At 30.5% G+C, this 20372-nt stretch overlaps 1 protein-coding gene across 2 annotated transcripts in view; it reads right to left on the bottom strand.

The window, feature by feature from the left end:
* Positions 1 to 20372, bottom strand: part of LOC129907251 (protein eiger) — a 46101-nt gene extending 25729 nt beyond the window's left edge. For both annotated transcript variants that reach the window (XM_055983365.1, XM_055983366.1), the window contains exons 1-2: positions 19816 to 20372; positions 55 to 180 (exon numbers count right to left, since the gene is read on the bottom strand). In XM_055983365.1, coding sequence (XP_055839340.1) covers positions 55 to 180; positions 19816 to 19962 — 273 coding nt within the window. In that variant the 5' untranslated portion in view covers positions 19963 to 20372. The remainder of the gene's footprint in view (positions 1 to 54; positions 181 to 19815) is intronic.

Below are 20372 nucleotides of genomic sequence, written 5' to 3'. Positions count from 1 at the left end.
TGAAAAAAGTTTTTGTAAAGAATTTCAATTTGAAATATTAAAATATTGACTTACCGAATCATCTATTTCACTCAGATCGTCCAAATAATGGAGCCCCAAACGTTTCTGCATGTTACCAACAATTTTATTTAATGAGTTTACTTCTTTTTGTAGTTCACACACTCGTATTGTATTCCATATCTGAAAAGATAAAAATAAATTAACAGAGTTTAATAAACATGCAAAATAGCAGGATTTTTTTAAAATGTATCAAATGTGTCTTTATCAAAAAAAAAGGAATTATTTACCCCTTCAATTGTTAAAAAAAAAAAAAAACCGTTAAATCTTCACAGTAAAATTATTAAGTTCTATTTTCTTGAAACAATGTAAAAAGTTATAATAAGAGCATTATAGAGTAATTTCACATGGTTTATAAAATGAACAAAATAATAATTAAATTATTATTGTAGGTAACTGAACTTAGCGAATGTATATTTAATCGACATTTCTTAAAAAGTACGGCGATACACCAAATAGCTTTGACCTCTTAGCATGGTAACAGGATTTTCGTTAGACTACAAAGTACAGCCATTCCAAATTTTATATTTAATTTAGTCCAACAATTAAAACTTAATGGAAATTACTCCATCTTTTTTCTTGCAGTAAAAATAAGAATTTTGGAACATTCATGCAAAAACGCTTTAAAATCAGAAAAAAATCTAGATTAATGAGAAAAATAATTCCAAAAAGTTGGCTAATTTCTTTTTCGACTTTATAGCAAAAGCGATGTAAACCGAAGGTGGAAACTGTAATTATAAGGTTTTAATAAATTTGCACAATTTGACGATGAAATTGGCCCCGCAGTGGCCTGATTATGGAATACGAAGTCGATCCTTTAAGATTTGATATATCCCTTTCGACTGGCGTCGAATATCCTAATTATGGAATTCGAAAGCAAATATTTCCAATTTTCCAGTCAAATGACAGCTGGTTTCATTAGATTTATTCTGTAATGTCTATGAAAACACGGACTTCACGTAAATCAATGGAAAGGTAAAACGATACGGTCGAAAACGAAAACAATAATACAAAACTTCAAAACAGTATATTGCCGATGGTTCATGATGAGCTACGTTTTTCAAGAGTCAAGACAACACCTCCTATCTCTTCTTTTGAACACCTCTAATTATAAGTTGTCACCCACTCCATCTTTGTTTTTTTTTTAGCCATGATTGCCCTAGCGGCAGGCTCCTAATCTGGAAGGGAAGGTCCTTAATTTAAGGGCCTTAAATAACTCCAAGGACGAGAGGGCGGCTAAACCACTCAATTTAGACCTGTATTCTCAATAAGTCCGAGTAGTCTATATAAGGTGTCTCAATGAATTCTTTATTCTTCCGCTACCGTCATTTGTTGGAAGTGCCTTTGTGGGAACACTCCGTCCTTCGTTATGTGAAAACCATTGCGAGATAATAACAGTCTATACATAAATCAAGAGAATGATTTAATCACTTTTTTCACTAGTGTAATCTGCATTTTACAGTAGAAGGTTAAAAACACAGAAAACTACCCTTGAGATATTTACCCGTATTTTTCCAGGACTGCGACCAAATAGAAGTACTCGATCCAAAGAAAAAAGATCGATGCAATTCGTCAACCCACCAGGATATTTCTCATATATTGTTCCCTTTTAGGCTAGGCGCACACATGCGATTTTAGTCGCACGATTATTCAGTCGCAAAAATGGATCACATGCATTTCAATGCCGGTAAACACATATGCTTCTAAAAAATAGCCGCGATTAAAAAATTGAAAATTGTCCCATTTTTTTGGCGACGCGATTGTCGCAAATTAAAATGGAACAAATGGACCAGCATAGTTATGCACACACTTGCGACTAAACCGAAAACGACTAAAAAGTAGCAGTCGCAAAGAGGCCAAATCATGCGCACACATACGATTTTCAACCACGATTTTTTAGACGCAAGAAATGAAACACATTATTTAAAATGAGAGCGCACAGACTTGCGATTTTAAAATCGCAAAGTTTAAAAAAATGGATCCGGTTCTATTTTTCGCGATTTTTTTTTTGCTGCACATAAGGATATATTATACAGAATATAATGCACCTGCCCGAACGTGCGACACTTGGAACAATTATTTTAAGTACAATAATGGATATTACTAGAAAGTGTTGTATAGTGGCTCTTTTTTTTTATAAACTATATGAAATTTAAAAGTATCAACGAAGAAAAAAATAACAAAAATAATAATAATATTGAATGAAATTTAAAAGGACAATTCCATAAAATTCATACAAATTTAAGAGAAGACCCTCAGAAATTTACCCAGTACTAAAGAATGAGTATACAATGCTTTGGTGAAATAATGGTACTCAGGGGGCCTAAAATAAGATACAAACATACACATTGCAGAGAATCTATTTCTACTTCTAATCTGGTAAACAAGCTGTCAAACCCTTACCAAATTTTAAGACATTTATCACTTTACCACTTTTACCAAAGCTTACACCGTTTCATGAATTCATCATAAAATCCGATCGTTGATACCATTTGTATGAAATTTTCCATTACGAACGGATTTCGCGATAGTTTTCTTTGCGGTCATTTGACCATAAGATTTGAACAGTGAGTATCTCCTCGCTGTTTTGATCATGAGATGATGCATTTTTTTTTATCGAAAAACGGTCAACTTTTTTTCGACCAAACATAATGTTTTTTCTTGCAATAAAAAATAGTCGCGCGATTTTTTAGTCGCAAGTGTGTGCACGGTAATTTTATGTTGCGACTGCGATTTTTTAGTAGCAACGACTGAAAATCGCATGTGTGCGCCTAGCCTTAGGCTAGGCGCACACATGCGATTTCAGTCGCACGATTATTTAGTCGCAAAAATGGATCACACGGATTTCAATGCCGGTGAACACACATGCTTCTAAAAAATAGCCGCGATTTAAAAATTGAAAATTGTCCCATTTTTTTGGCGACGCGATTGTCGCAAATTAAAATGGAACAAATGGACCAGTATAGTTGTGCACACTAGAGTGACCGCAACTCCCATAGAAAAAAATTTTTGTCGAATTTTTTTCGGGGGAACCCCATAAAATGTTCCGCCTTTGCAGATTTTTAGATAGCCAAAATTTCAGCTCGATTGGATAAGTCTAAATGGTGCCGACACTCGCTCAAAGTATCAAAAATCTCTGTTTTTTCACTGTTTTTCGAAGAAAATTAGCTCTAGCTCCCAAACAGATGGGGTTATTTTCACTTTTTATATATTAAATGAAAGGTAGTGCTTATTACACATAATTCAGATTCAAAATTTGTTTAGTTTTACAAAAAAAAAAAAATATTTTCATCAATTTAAATTTTCAGTACTTACCTCAAAAAGAGCTGAAGTGCAAACTCGATTTAAAATAAAACTTTCTATGTTATAGATTGATGTTACCTATCTAATTGAAATGCTTCTCGTATTATATATAATAATATATAATAATTTTATCAATTATAGAAGCACAGAGTAAAATTGACTGAAAAAAAAAAAACAAAACAAAAAGGGCACCCAGTGGGGGTTGAACCTGCTATGCCTGGATTGATAGGCGAGCGCTTTAACATCGGGCTAACTCAATGTTGACAATTGTCGTGACAAACTAAAACAAATCTTAAGATATTCAACGAAGTGTTATGGAATTTTCAGGATTTAAGCTTTTAATAGAAAACAAATTAAATTTTAGAGAAATAATTTTTCTGTTTATTTACGTTTTTTTTTATAGAAACAAAATAAAATGCAGTTGTAAAATACATATTTGTTGTTTTTTTTTATGAAGTTTAAGCTTCACGAGTCGTTTCGTTGGTAGTTCAATAATTTTATTAAGATAAACTCTCGCTTTTTGCTAATTTTCCTTTGTATATAAAATAAATTAACTTAAAATAAAATGTGAGTATTAATTCTGTTGCGTTTTTGTTTTAAGATTAAAAGAAGTTTAAGAATTGTTAGTGTTTTCCAGATATATTTTGTGTTCGTTGATATGGCATTGGCAGCAAACACCCGATAAAAAATTTTTCTTGTAGGCTATCCGTCTCATCAAATTACAGGGTGTAAATTACCCTCAAATCGTCAAGTTTTGTCAACACTATTTTTTAATTTGCGAATTGTAAAATTAAATTTAAAGGAATCTGCAAGACTTGTCATTCGAGAGGTACTTATTTTTTGGGAAAAAGCCAGAATTCAAACAAAATATGAAAAAGATGCCATTGTTAAATTAGAAAAACTTTACAATGAGTGAAGAAATCACCAACGAAATAAAAACAAAACGCTTGAAAGCACCAAAAATAAAATAAAAGAATTTGCGTTGAAAATGGACGATCTCTTTGATATAGCACATCGAGATGCCTTGACCATTACTGAAAAAAAAACGCAGAATTGAAGAATTCAGATTTGATATTGGTAAGCTTTAGTATTATTATCATTTTAATTAGATCTTTGCTAATGTTGACTGATTTTAAAAGATACTGAAGATGACGCGGAAACACAGGGGACGGAGGAGGAAGCTCAAGAAGAAGTATATAGCCAGAATTCTGAGGATTGGGATAGAATGGATGTTTCTCTATCTCAGGCAACCTCTGGGCCATCGGGTAGCAGGAAAATGAGATGGAAGCGTAGTTGGATTCAGAACACCAGGAGCCACTCATCATGCTAGGTGGATGGCCAAAGCTATTTATAGCTTAAAAATATTCACGTTTCGAAGCCAGTTTAAAATGAGTAACGAGGAACGTAACGCTCTCGGTGATATCTGCGTTTTCATCGTAAAAATTTACTGCAAGGCTTGGTTTAATGCCCCAAGAGCTTATCTGGCTCCTAAACAAGATCTTGATCTTTTGCGTGATTTCATTGAATACCGCAAGATAGACAAAGACATTTCAGAGAAGGCTCTTGCTAAATGGTTTTTATGGTATTTGAGTTCAGAGCTGGTAGGTCTGGCGTTCTTTGACCCAACTTTACCAGATGGCGAAAAATCAGAAATGGCCAACATAATTTTAAAAAACAGAGAAACAGAAACCAACAGAATAGTAAATCCAAAGCTACATCCACATGAAATTGAACAATTTGTCACAGCAGGGTTAAAAAATATTGTGAACAAAGAAACATTGAACTTTTTCGGCCGATTGAAAATAGACACAAGTTTTCTCAAAGAACCTCCAAATCTTTGGCCCGAAAACCCCCATTTTAAAGAAGGCTTTAAGAAAGTGAAAACACTTAAAGTCGTAAATGACATGGCAGAAAGAGGAGTCAAGTTAATAACCGATTTTAATAATCTTTTAACTAAAGATGAGGAACAAAAACAATATGTACTTCAGGTAGTCAGTGAGTGCCGAAAATTATATCCTGATGCTTCCAAAACTACTTTAAGTAAGTCACTTGATTAAATTTTTTAGTATTTACTTCAATAATTATGTATAAGAAATTTAACACGATGTTAAGTATTTTGTTTTTTAGAAATCTGTTAAATGTTTCGATTTTTTTTTTAAATAAAACAGTAAAAAAAGTTTCATTTTAAATCGAGTTTGCACTTCAGCTCTTTTTGAGGTAGGTACTGAAAATTTAAATTGATGACAATATTTTTTTTTGTTGTAAAACTAAACAAATTTTGAATCTGAATTATGTGTAATAACACTACCTTTCATTTAATATATAAAAAGTGAAAATAACCCCATCTGTTTGGGAGCTAGAGCTAATTTTCTTCGAAAAACAGTGAAAAAACAGAGATTTTTGATACTTTGAGCGAGTGTCGGCACCATTTAGACTTATCCAATCGAGCTTAAATTTTGGCTATCTAAAAATCTGCAAAGGCGGAACATTTTATGGGGTTCCCCCGACCAAATTTCGAAAATCGATTTCTTGCGGACACTCTAGTGCACACACTTGCGACTAAACCGAAAACGACTAAAAAGTAGCAGTCGCAAAGAGGCCAAATCATGCGCACACATGCGATTTTCCACCACTCATTTTTTAGACGCAAGAAATGAAACACATTGTTTTAAATGAGAGCGCACAGGCTTGCGATTTTAAAATCGCAAAGTTTAAAAAAATGGATCCGGTTCCATTTTTCGCGATTTTTTTTGTTGCACATAAGGATATATCATACAGAATATAATGCACTTGCGCGCTCGTTTGACCCTTGGAACATTTGTTTTAAGAACAGTAATGGATATAACCAGAAAGTGTTGTATAGTGGCTCTTTTGTTATAAGCAATAGAATTATAAAAGGACAATTCCATAAAATTCATAAAAATTTCAGAAATTTACCCAGTACTAAAGAATGAGTATTCAATGCTTTGGTGAAATATTGGTACTCGTGAGGTCTAAAATATGATACAAAAATACACGTTGGAGATAATCTATTTCGCCTGGAAGAACTTCTTAAAAATCCATCAATCAAAAATCAAGTAAAAATTTAACATGTATTGGGTAGGTACATCTTTGAATTTCTCTCGGTATAATTATATTTTAAAATTTCATGAAAAGTAATACAGAGATACCTAGTAGAAAAAATCGAATTATTTTTTATCGAAAGAATTAAAACTTTTAAAATAAGGTGGATGCTATGCGGTTATTTTAAAAAATTTATCACTTCTTAAACCGTTTCATGAATTTACCTTATCACAAAACTTGATCGTAGATACCATTTGTATGAAATTTTCCATTACGAACGGATTTAGAATTGTTTTCTTTGCGGTCATTTGACCATTAGATTTGAACAGTAAATAACTCCTGGCTCTTTTGATGATGCATTTTTTTATCCAAAATAGGTCAACTATTTTTCGATTAAACATAACGTTTTTCTTGCAATAAATAATAATAATCGCGCGATTTTTTAGTCGCAAGTGTGTGCACGGTAATTTTTTGTTGCGACTGCGATTTTTTAGTAGCAACGACTAAAAATCGCATGTGTGCGCCTAGCCTTAGTTGAATTAAAAAATTGATTGTAAATAATGAGAAATGTAAAGTAATGATAAATGATATTGCTTATTAAGCATCTTTTTACTTAATTGATTTATCGTAAATACCTTAATAAATAAATAAAATTAACCATGACCTTATTTCTGTTGACATCTGAAATAGTTAAAAAAATTTCTTTGATGAATAAGTTGTGTTTATTTTCTTCGAATGAATAAAAATAATTTACTGTAAGGTTATTTTCCCAAAATTCATTCAATTCTCAATGTAAAGTTTCCAAATTTATTATGTTTTTTTTTTGTATAATGTTTACAAAAAAATACATAAAAAAAATCAATAATTCTCAAGTATGTTCGATAGCTTTCCACTCAATCTATCTAAAATAAATTGCTTTCAAACTTTGCAATTTATACACTATTCCACTTTACAACATCCACTTGAGAGCTTAGCCTAGTTTCTTTTATATTCTTTTCATCTGATGGAACTCGCCTTCATATAAAAAATCATAATAAATTCTTAAGCAATATGCAATTAAACAAAACAAAAAATATATGTTTTCACCTAAATTAATGATTTATCCACATGCTTTTATAGATTAAAAAGATTACATTGTAAAATCTAACTTTTTTTTATCAGCAAAAGAATACACATTGGTTTATTGTAATTAATTTAAGATTTAAACAAACAATACTGGCTGTCTTGAGATAAAAGGGAAATATATCTTCAGAAATGCACTTATTTAACAATAAAATCCAGCATCTTGTTTATTTAATTTTGTTATCCCTCCAGATAAGAAAATGTTTCCCCTTCAGATATGCTTGTGATAAAGAAATATGGAAAAAAATGACTGTTGTCAATAAAAATGTTAATTGCATCAGCACCCAGCGGCACAGCTAATTACTTATTAAATGTGTTACAAAGTCATCTTTCGACAAGGGACGTCATGCGTTAAGATTTGAACAAAACTATTCCTAATGAGGCGTTCAGCCCAACAAGTCATCATGGCAAAAATATAGGGTAGATGCGGGTAAATTGGAACAATTGTAATATTTAGGAATATAAAAAGATGGAAAATGGGGAAAATATTTTAGACACGGTTTCCTTATTTTGAAACTAATCTGACTTTTTTGAAAGCATGTTTTCGGCACTGCTTCGAACGATTACCGTTAGAAGACGCAATAAGCTTTCCCAAGGTTTCCGAAAATCTTGAATATATTTTAAAAAAATACCAAGAGTTTAAACAATTTCGGTAAAGGTTCAGCGAAGAAGTAAGTCAGGATACAGTAGCTTCTATCCTTGTACAAAAAAAAACGGACCCCATTTCACCCTAAAATCTGATTTGTAATATAGTAATGTTCTATACCCACCAACAAAGTGACCGATGCCCCTATAATGCTGCATCACTTTGTATTCATTCAGAAAAAACATTCCGCATCATGATTCTACAACTTCTTTCTCTCTACATAACACATTTTGTATAGTTCAAGTCGAAGTGGGAAAAGAAAATCAAATCTCAGACGTTGAAATTAATAAGCGAGAGTGCCATTATATTGGTGCTCCAGCTGATGGCGACTGTGACTGAAAAAGATCTACGTTAAAGAGCCACTACACTAAAAGAAGAGTGAGGGCCCCCCTTGATGAGGGCCCTTCGGGCCAAGAGTGTAATCAAATTAAATTTTATCCGAGAAAACAACGTTGGGATTGCTAGACTTGGTCGCTGATGGTCTGTGTCGGTCGTCTCGACACGACCATACTGCTTCGGATGCTCTCACTGTTGGCGAATTGTTTGCTATTGAATTGGAAATTAATGTTGAAAGCATTTTTTTCTTCTTTGGAGATGCGATGTCTTTTCTGGTGTGTTGTACTATGTCTGAACTGAAGTGCTTATAATGCTTTACTAGGAAGTCTGTGCGAGGCTTTTTTAGTTTTCACATCCGGAAAAATGTTTAAATAGTGGCTTATTCAAAAGGCAGACGAGTTATTGATTTATTATGTCAGGAAGTGAATTGAGTAGTTTGTATGTAGTTTTCATATGACATTTTGAAAATGACCTGAAGTCTTGTATGGCAGCTAATTGATTCCACTTCGATAAGTTTAACGCGTAATCAGTCATCGAGGGTATTTTATATTGATTTCAGTCACACACGTCGAAAGAGATGTTCTGGATTCATGATAATGTACATATGGTGAAGTAGTCTTGATAAAAATAAGTGAATACATAAAGCTCAAAATTATGGAATATATAAGTCAATATATCAGTGGCTGGTAAAGGAAGAGGATAACATTGAGATGACAATCAAACATTCACTATTCACGAGGAAATAATTCTATTTGTCTGTGTGTTTGATTTTTGAAAGTTTGAAAACTAATTACACTGGTCAACAAGGTTTTAGCGACAAGAACCAAAATATACTTTTCTAGTAGTTTTTGGGGGCTGAATCCATATCTGAAGTCAGAAAAATTTGATTGGCTTCCGTTTTTGAAATATTACCTTTAGAAAATGTCAAAAAAAGTAATTTTGGCTGTTTTCGAGGTTATTTTTTTATGTGGAGTAATTCATTATGAATAAATTTGTAACGGTGCCTACAAGAGCTAGTTTTATTCTTTCAAAAAATGTTTAAATCTTTCCGATATCTCTTTTATTGCCTGAGATTTTTAAAATTTAAGTAGCGGTCTTTGAATCAGAAACAACGCTGGCCAATCAATATAAACTTTTTTTGCCACAACAATCAGAATATACTTTTCTGAAGGTTTTTGGGTTGCTGAACTCGAATCCACAATCCGAAAAATTCTATTAGCCTTCGTTCTTGAAATATTACCGTTATAAAATGCAAAAAAACTGTTTTTTTTTTTATAACGGTTATCAAGAACGGAGGCAAATAGAATTTTTCCGATTGCGGATTTGAGTTCAGCAACTCGAAAACCTTCCGAAAAGTATTTGTGGCAAAAATTCTGTGACCAGTGACTTAAACTTTAGATTAAGTTTAGTTTCTCTTTGGCTTATTAACTGAAACTTAAGATATCTCAAGCAATAAAAGAGATATCGGGAAAATTTAAACGGTAATATATATATAACGGTAATATTTCAAATGGTAATATTTCAAAAACGGAGGCCAATCAAATTTTTCTGACTTCAGATTCGGATTCAACACCCTAAAAACTACTAGAAAAGTATATTTTGGTTCTTGTGGCAATTAAATTTTTTTGACCAGTGTTATGTATATAAAATTTTTCATATATCCAGGGTTTCTGTTGTTATTTGTTCTAGTTTACTAGATATTCAAAGATGAACGTTCAAATAATTTTTCATATTTTTTACGATAAAAGTAATGTTTTTATCCGTGTTTTCGGTGAAGTGAACTTGAATACGGTTTGCAGATATTGCTCTATCAGCAAGAATCTTAAAGTTTTGTAGGTAATATCTTAAAATATTAAATCAAAAATGGACCTGTGCAGTTTTAAGTTTTAATTTTTAGATCAAATGACCAGAAGTTTTTGGGAAAAGTAAAAAATAACCAATTATAGAATTTGAAGGTTAAGGTAAAGTAAAGTTGCCGGGAAAATGATGAACAAAACTGACTCTGCTTAATTTTTATTATTAAGAGTGGCTTCAAGATCAGCAGGTAAACTAAAAAATAATAAGAAAATAGTTAGATAAAACCTTCAGGCAATAAAATTAAAGTTTGAGATAATTAAGAAAAATCGAACTCAATATAGTAATCATACATTGCGATACGATGATTGAAAATAAATTAAAATTAATGACTTGGTCGCAAGTACTTGCTCTTGCAGTTCATAGGACTTTTTTTTAAAGCTAAGTTGTAGATTATAAGATTTAAAAGAAATCTATTTGATATATCTACGGGAAGAGCCGACATGGAGGACAAATATTTGTTTAGTTCAAACTTTTTTGTTAGGGTCAATGTGGGTAGATGTACCTAAACAATTTCATGTCTTTTTTTTCTTTTGACTTTAGATTTTAATATGTTTTCACGGAACAACTTGACAGGTATCTTCAAATGCAAATATGAAATGATGGCAGTTCTTTTTCATAAATATAAACAAATATTTCCCAAATTGTTTAAATTACTGTCAAATATGGCATGTTTACAAATACCCCAACAATGGTTTAAAATTTAAAATTTAAAATTTCCTCTTTATCATATGGATAACAACTTGAAGAACGTTCAAGAAGGTATTTGACATCAACTTTTTCTTTCACATAGAATCTACATCAAAATTCAAAACTAAAAAGTATTTGCAAAGTATACTGACTTAATTGAATCTGCAAAAACATTTAATTTTTCTGAAAGACTAACAACTTGTTTGGCACTTTAAAAAAATTATCTTTCAAGAAAAATATTCTCGTCGAATGAATTCTCTCTTGACAGCGATGAGTTTGACGTATAAGTTAAAAGATCCACTTTTTTGGAATTCTTCAAAATCGGTTTTGATTAAAATCTCCAATGTTTTGTCTGCCTATCTGTCGCAATCTCGAGCTACATGCCAAACGACTGAAGCGATTTGCTTCAAACTTGGTAGTTATGCATTTTGGAAGATTCCGTAAATTTCATTTTTTTGGTTCAAAACTAACGGTACTTGCCATATGACAAAAAATGAAAAAGGTTATTTTTCTCAAAACGGCTTTTAGCCCTCAGGTCATACGTACGTTTGAAATAAAAATAATACCTTTTGGACCGTTTTTAAGGATATCTGACAGAACCGTTTTCTTTATTCGTCTGACTTTCTCATAAACCATTTGACCGATTTCAATGAATTTTACTGTTCAAAAAAGTTTGAATAATCTCAATTTAGAAATTGAGAAAATTTTTCAAAAATAAAGATTTTTTTTTTTGTTTTTAAAAATATTTCAAAACTTTTTTTTTTGAAAAATGAATATTTTCAAAAAGTTAAACTTATACGAATTTTCTTGAAATTTTGTTTAAATATGTGAAAAAAATGATTCCTTCAATACGACATACCTATTACCTACTTACCAATTATTTTTTTTTGAAAAATTTGCATATGAAATAATTTTATTAAGGCTGGATGGGTTTCGTTTTATTTTCATAATTAATATACTTATTAATTACAAAGTGGTCACTTTATGTAAAAAAACACAACTTTCAACTCAACTTCCTAATCAAATTTGACACAGTAACTCAATAACTACGGTATCACTACTCAAAATGAAAGTAATAGAATGATGTTAAAAAGTCAGGATATTCTCCTTGGTAAAATATCTTTATAAACTGTGTTGCTTAAAGTAAAAAAAAAAAGCAAATCACAACCTCAAACTCAAAACAACTTCAAGGTAAATATAAACTTTGATACAAATAAACTGAAACAAATCATTTCATAACCAATCGATAAGGTTTAATTTATTCTTCTTCAAGAAAATAGCAACGCAATATCGTTTGCCATTGGAACTATGTAAAAATTCTTTTCGAATAAATTCTTGAAGAACAATAAAATTTCAATTTACATTTTCCGAAAATCAAATTTCAATTTGACAATTGGCATTCAAATAAAGAAACAGAAACCAATCAACAAACAAACTATACACAAGTAGTGTGTTTCGTTTCCTTATACTAGAATGCAATGATTTCTCTAGGAAAAAAAAATGAACATAAATTGTTTTCGTTTTGAATGTTTGTGCAAACAAAGAAACATTTTGCAACTCTTATTGAATATTTTTGTTTCTGTAAAAGTGCAAAACTATAAAACGAATAAATTTATAAGCAAAATAACCAAATTCACATTTGCAACTTTTCTAAACTTTTCGAGGACGTTAATTCAATAAAAGTCAAACGCATTTGTAAACAAAATAATATATTATTGAATTTCTAAAACAAAGGCAAGCAAAAAGCTTATACATAAAAGAATCTTAAGCGCCTTTTTATTTCTTCCATCTAAAAAACTGGTTAATATGTATCTCAAATTAATAATAATTTTAATTAAAAAATTTACAAAGAAAACCGTTCAGAATTTCACAAACATAAAAATACCTATCTACCCTAATAAGTTATAAAAATGTAACTAAACATGTCATCTTCATTTAGCCAGCAAAACCAGACAGAGAGTAGCCACGATTGAAGTTCTCCGTATTTGTTTGCTTAGAAACTATTTTAATCGGTATAAACAAGTTCATGTGCCAATGATTTATTAGTTTTCTAGGAAAGAATTTTGTTCGTTATTTAACTTACATATCTCTAATTTATTTAAATGGAAACAAATGAGTGTATTCCGATATGGGCTATGGTTATTGTGGTGTGTATATTAACAAGTTTTTTTTTAGGTTAGCCAATTAATTTTTAATTTCTTCTAATCGTTTTAAGGGCCTAACAAGTTATCTAGAAATTGAATCAGGTAATATAATACACCATAAGACGTTCACCTTGTCACATCAACAAAAATGATATTAGAAATAAGAAAAGTTTTAAATAAAGTGAAGAAAATAAACATAATGATAAACATATCTATAATATGAACGTCTCTCGGAAATATGCATTGTCAAATTTTATTGGGTTAATGTTATGCTTAAATGCATACCTATTAGGGTGGGTCAAAAAAATCGAAAATTTTTTTTTTTGACTTGGTACTCCGAAAAATCGATTGCTAGACCCCTCTAGAATATACACACCAAATATGAGCTCTTTATATTAACGGGAAGGTCCTCCGCTTTGCAATTTTCCATTTTTACATCAAGCTTCTACTAAAAAAAAAATAATTTTTTTATTAATTGACTTTTTAGCAAATTTCTTTTCATATTCTTGTAGGAAATTGAACGCTCTATAAAAAAGGCCTTATACACTTTTTTCGTTTATCTAACCGTTGAATAGATATTTGAGGTCCAAAAATCGAGAAAATCTTTAAAAATTCGTTTTTTGTTCCTAATTTTGTAACAAATTGAAAAATTATAATGATCAAACGCGCAAGACATATTCTTGTTGGAAATTGATTGCTCCACAAAAAAGGTCTTGTTAACTTTTTTCATTAATCTAACCATTCTAAAGATATTCGAGGTCAAAGTTAAAAAAAAATATAAAAACATTTTATATTTTAAAAAAATTTCTAATTCACTGAAACTTCATTATTTTCAAATTAACAAGATATATTCTTGTAGGGGCTTAAACGTTCTACAAAAAATTCCTTGGAATGAAATTGATTGCTTTAACCGTTTAGAAGATATTCGTATCCAAATCGCAATGCATACGGGTCATAAGAAAACTATTGAAATCAGTGAGCATTGGTTTGGATACGAATATCTTCTAAACGGTTAAAGCAATCAATTTCATTCCAAGGAATTTTTTGTAGAACGTTTAAGCCCCTACAAGAATATATCTTGCTAATTTGAAAAGAATGAAGTTTCAGTGAATTAGAAATTTTTTTAAAATATAAAATGTTTTTATATTTTTTTTTAACTTTGACCTCGAATATCTTTAGAATGGTTAGATTAATGAAAAAAGTTAACAAGACCTTTTTTGTGGAGCAATCAATTTCCAACAAGAATATGTCTTGCGCGTTTGATCATTATAATTTTTCAATTTATTACAAAATTAAGAACAAAAAACGAATTTTTAAAGATTTTCTCGATTTTTGGACCTCAAATATCTATTCAACGGTTAGATAAACGAAAAAAGTGTATAAGGCCTTTTTTGTAGAGCGTTCAATTTCCTACAATAATATGAAAAGAAATTTGCTAAAAAGTCAATTAATAACAAAATTATTTTTTTTTAGTAGAAGCTTGATGTAAAAATGGAAAATTGCAAAGCGGAGGACCTTCCCATTAATATAAAGAGCTCATATTTGGTGTGTATATTCTAGAGGGGTCTAGCAATCGATTTTTCAGAGTACCAATTCAAAAAAAAGAATTTCGATTTTTTTGACCCACCCTAATACCTATTGTATTAATTTAGTAAAAATTTAATCTATAAAAGTTGTTATTTATCCATCCATAGAATTTTCCAATCGGAACGTTTAATTATGTTATATAGAAATTGTTTGCCATAAAGTTTTACACTTCGTCGGCGTAAAGCAAAATTGTTCTTAATCCACTTTTTACCGAAAATGAGTTAATGATGCAGTCTTACTAATTTGAGGGTGCTCTTTCCGAATTTGAAAACAGTTTTTGTCAAAAAAAAATTCATTCCGCAGATAATATAATTTAATGGGACATAGAACAATAAAAACAGGGAATCGTTCTATGTCCAATTTTGGTTTTTAGTTTTAGAAAATATTTAAAAATAGTATGCACCTACAAATGAGGTAAACTTGTATATTTTATTCAAGAGAAAAGAACAAACTTTATAAAAAACATAACTTGAATGGCAAACGAGCAGTTTTGCTTTACGGCGACGACTTATATATTCTTCTGAAAATTGGTAATCAAAATTGGAATTCATGTAAAAAAAATCTGTCAATTCGTAAGCCCAGAAAAAAAAGACAAACTGTAGATTAAATCCAAGTGAAGATATTTATTCAACTATCTTTGTTATAATGAATGAGTTCCCGAAAGTCCATAAGATAATCTTGAACAACTCATTATAGCTTTTCAAGGCAAAATTTTGAATGAATCGAATTTTATCACCCGTAAAAGTGTTTCTGAAACTTTTTGTGGGGAATATTCTTGTAATTTTAATATTCTAGAGAGTGTGTGTTTTTCAAATATATCGATATCTTCTAAGCAATCCGTCAATTATAAAAAAATTGACACATTTTTTGTAGAAAAATGTATGATCTACAAATTTTGCATACACAACTTTTCGATAGCTTTCTGTTTATAATGAAATACTTATTTTTTAAAAATAAAGCTCTGATTGGTACATATGTACCTATATCTTTTAGTGATTTTTTTGTTTAAAATTAATTTCTTTTAAATGCTGGAAGTTTGAGCTGGCACTCGCAACCAAAAGCAGTTTTTTAAGTGTAGTTAGCATTTTTAAGAACAAAACGTTTTGGTCAAAAATTGCATTTTTATTTAAAAATTATAATTAAACTAAGCTGTTAAAAAATGCATTTCGTTTTATTTAAGTTTTTTTTCCAAAAACAAATTATATATTTAAAAAAGAAGTGTCAATTTATTGAAAAAAAAACTAGGTACCTACCTAGTTGCTATGTGAAAAAAAAACGATTACAAAAAGTATAATTTTTTTTTTTTTAAACAAAACTTTAAAAATATTTGAATACAATCCGCTTTTGTTTATGTGAAAAAACACTAAAAAAGTATTTGTTGACTTTTTTTTTCAAAACATAATTAAAAAAATATTTTTAATTAATTTTTAATTTTTTAGTATATATTTTTTGAGGTGAATTTTTTTCAGAGAAAGAAAAGATTAAAGAAAACCTGCCCACCTTTTTTATCTTATAATGCCGATTTTTAAGAGACTGCCTTCAAGATTAAGATTAGAACCATTTTCATAAAATTTGTAGAGGGCGTGGCAATGGATGGATTGTACTTAAATGTTTCTTTTTTTTTACTCTTTAGAACAAATTCTGAAAATTGCATACAAATCGGTTTCACTGTTTACGAGAAACAAGCATTGAAAAAGTGGGCTTTATAGAGGGATCCACCCCCATTCACTATAACTTGAGTTGTGCAATGTGCAAGGGTTTCGAGGTCTCAAATTTGGATTTAAACTTGAATCATATATCAGATAAATACTGTAAGACTCGAAATTTCTGATGAGCATTGTAAAACAGTTTTTGGGTAGTTTGGTTTGTGGTTAGCTCCCAGATTCTCAAGGGTGCTAACAGAGGGCGCACTCTTTATAGTTGCAAACCTGAAGCAAGGATTGGTAAATTGTAGCTAAAACTTAAATCGCAGCGGAAACAGCTATCTCGCAGTCGGAACTGGCAAACGAAGCCAAAAACGAAACCACTTCCCCTACTCTGCTTTAGCTGGCAAATAGCAGCCGAAACTGGCTAAAACTATTAAATTACATCCGAAATTGTAAACTTTGTAAATTTATCTATAAACAAAGTGTCAACGGTTTGAAATTTCATTGAATTTTCTGATGCTTAATTGAACATACATATATAATCTCTCATTTACTTCAATATTGTCATGACTCAAAAATCACGAATTTTGAGTTTATTAATGCAGAAGTTATTGGAATTAAGTAATCTTTGAGCCTGCAGAAATTCATTTCTTAGCTTTAAAAACAGACGGAGAAGGAATACTAGTTTTGTTTTAAAAACTAACTTTTTGCATACAAAATTTTTGCATAAAAAATTTTTGCATACAAAATTTTTGCATATCTACAAAAATGGAATCTAGTTAATTTTAGTTTGCTGAATTCAGTGGTCGCAACAGTTTTAAGAACTTGGGTCAAGTTTTCGAGATATTTGCAGCACACTCGAATTAACTACAATCGATGTGTCTCCGCTCTGCTACAAAAAAAAAGTTCTAAGAACTATCACAGTGTACTTTATTTAAAACTCGTTTACTAAAAAACCAAGTTTTTTTTTAATTATGACTGTCTTCAAGTAAATGGACAATCACAACAAAAACATTACTGTAAAAAAAAGAGCCAAGTTCTCCTATGTTGAAATTATGCTGGCACAAAAAGTACTGAGATGTAAAAGTGTACCAAGTTCTAAAGTTTGGGTTCAAATTCGTATCAATAAAATTTTGATTGTTCTCTTGGCAATTTTTCTTTTAATTTCCGATTTTTAAAGTTATTTCAAAAATTGCCAAGTAAACAATCAAAATTTTATTGATACGAATTTGAACCCAAACTTTAGAACTTGGTACACTTTTACATCTCAGTACTTTTTGTGCCAGCATAATTTCAACATAGGAGAACTTGGCTCTTTTTTTTACAGTAATGTTTTTGTTGTGATTTCACTACTTTTTGCAAGGTAAGGCTGTAGAATTGAAAATCTCTATATTTGATGAAAATTCAGTGAAAATGGGCGGTTGCCACGCCCCCTGGCTGAAATTCTCAAATTTTAAATTTTTTTCTTTGTATAAACTACCATCTCTACCATTCTACCAAATTTCAAGATTCTAAGATAATCAGAAGTGCTCTGTAATATTTGATGAAAATTCAGCGGAAATGGGTGGATGCCACGCCCCCTAGCTAAAATTCTCAAATTTTAAATTTATTCCTTTGTATAAACTACCAGTTCTACCATTCTACCAAATTTCAAGATTCTAAGATAATCAGAAGTGCTCTGTAATATTTGATGAAAATTCAGCGGAAATGGGTGGATGCCACGCCCCCTAGCTAAAATTCTCAAATTTTAAATTTATTCCTTTGTATAAACTACCAGTTCTACCATTCTACCAAATTTCAAGATTCTAAGATAATCAGAAGTGCTCTATAATATTTGATAAAAAATCAGCGGAAATGGGCGGATGCCACACCCCCTGAATTGAAAATCTCAAATTTTCGATTTTTTCCTTTGTGGTTTATACCACAAGTCCTATCACTGTGTAAAATTTCAAGTTTCTACGATAACGGGAAGTTCTCCATAATTTTGATGATCTGTCAGTGAGTGAATCAGTCAGTCAGTCAGTCAGTCAGTTACGGTTTTTGAGATTTTCGAAACTCTATATCTCAGAAACTACTGAACGTAGCAAGCTGAAATTTTGTTAGGAGTTGTGTTTTGACCAGCTTAACAAATGAAGCGAGTTTGAAATTTCTAGCATCTTTGGTGTGGAAGTTAGAGGGGGGGTCGAAAATGGCCTGAGTTGTTTCCTGTAAATAAGGGTGTAGTGCCAAAGTTCCTAGAGAACTTGGCTGGGCACTACCGTGCCCCTTGATATGATGTCAATATTAATTAAACAGGTCGGCTGAAGGTCTACTTCCGATGAACTATGAAAATGTGAACTATGTATAAACCGAAGTTTTTATTAGTTTGCAAAAATACAGAAAACCTGAAATTTTCTGGCGAGTTTAAACGAGATGGACTTATGTATTTCTGACAGAAATATTTGTGAAAGGCTTTTCAATCTTTTTCAATGCAAGATCCATTCCTCCTGAAAAAATGTCTAGGTTCTGTATAAGTTGAATTAAATTTTTAAACCTCTGATGTGACAGTTCATTTCAGAAACCATAATGGTTCAATGTACTGCAAAATTTATAGATTACAGACCATTTATGAAGAAAAAATTTAAAAAAAAAAATCTTCGATACAGAATGTTGACATTTTAGATTACAAAAGCTTTTAAGATATCAACGGACTCGGGCATCTTCCTCCCTTAAAAGCGATGTAAAGTCTAAGCGTTTGATAATGCAAAATGACTGCACAATATCCAAGACACTAGCGGAAGTGACTATACAATAAAAGTCACAAAAAAAAAAAACCGCCAGAAGAACATTGAATTATTAGCAACTGGTGGTTTACATAAAAAAAAAATATATATGTTAAGAATTACCCAATTTCTATTTATGACATATTTTATTTAAAATTAAAAAAAAATAGTTAGATACAACTATTTGGTCATTGAGTCAACCAAGTGTTATAAATTTAAAAATTAACAAATACCAAATGAATTCATTTTAAAGACAAGCCATAAAAAATGAAAACAAAAATGCAAACACCAACAAAATTGGCAACTAATAAAATTTCTGTTTATAAAAATGACGTCTTCTTTTTTTTATAAATTAAAAAAAAAAACAATTTCTGAAAGTCAATTCTTAGTGTCCCGTTAAAAAGTTTGAATAAAACACCCTGTATCAACTGAACAGCATTAAAAATACAATTTTTTTTTAATAAAAAAATATCTTTCTTATCTCGAAAACTGTGGTGTTGATCAACCTTATAAATGCAAACATTAATTAGCTTCTTCTTCTTCTTTAATACAAAAACAAAAAGTAAGATAATTTCTTAGTTCATCATACACAAACCAAAACTCACCGTGAATCCAAGCAGAACAATCGAAACAATAATAAACGATGCACTTAATCCGATCATGATAAGATTATGTGGAGATTTTTTCTTAGTTGAAAAATTATCTGCCGATGATGGCAACGATATGAAGGGTTTCAAAGATTCAGCAGTCATCTTGAAGATGTTTTTCGTATAGATTTGGTTTTCTTTTATATGAAGTTTTTATTTAAAAAGATAAATATATCTCAAATATTAGAGCAAAATTATCATTTTACTACCACAACACAAGGTCACTAATCTTTCACTCTTGATATATTTCGTTCTACAAAGATAAAAGATACTTTTTCCCTTCAGGATAATGATATTATTTTTTTCATTTGTTCAAGAAAAAGGAATCAATACAAGATCGCATAAAACTCGTTAGACGGATGAATAATTCTATATAGCTTCAATCACTGCAAACTAAGAGTAGTTAAGAAAGATACTGGTATCTCTATAAACAAATGATTTTGAGATACTTTTGTTGTATTGTTTCAAACAAATTTACATTTCAAATACTTCAAATTAAATATATTATTATTTTT

The sequence above is a fragment of the Episyrphus balteatus genome, chromosome 1, assembly GCF_945859705.1.
Source record: "Episyrphus balteatus chromosome 1, idEpiBalt1.1, whole genome shotgun sequence".
NCBI lineage: Eukaryota > Metazoa > Arthropoda > Insecta > Diptera > Syrphidae > Episyrphus > Episyrphus balteatus.
This window is presented reverse-complemented; position numbering and strand designations above follow the sequence as displayed.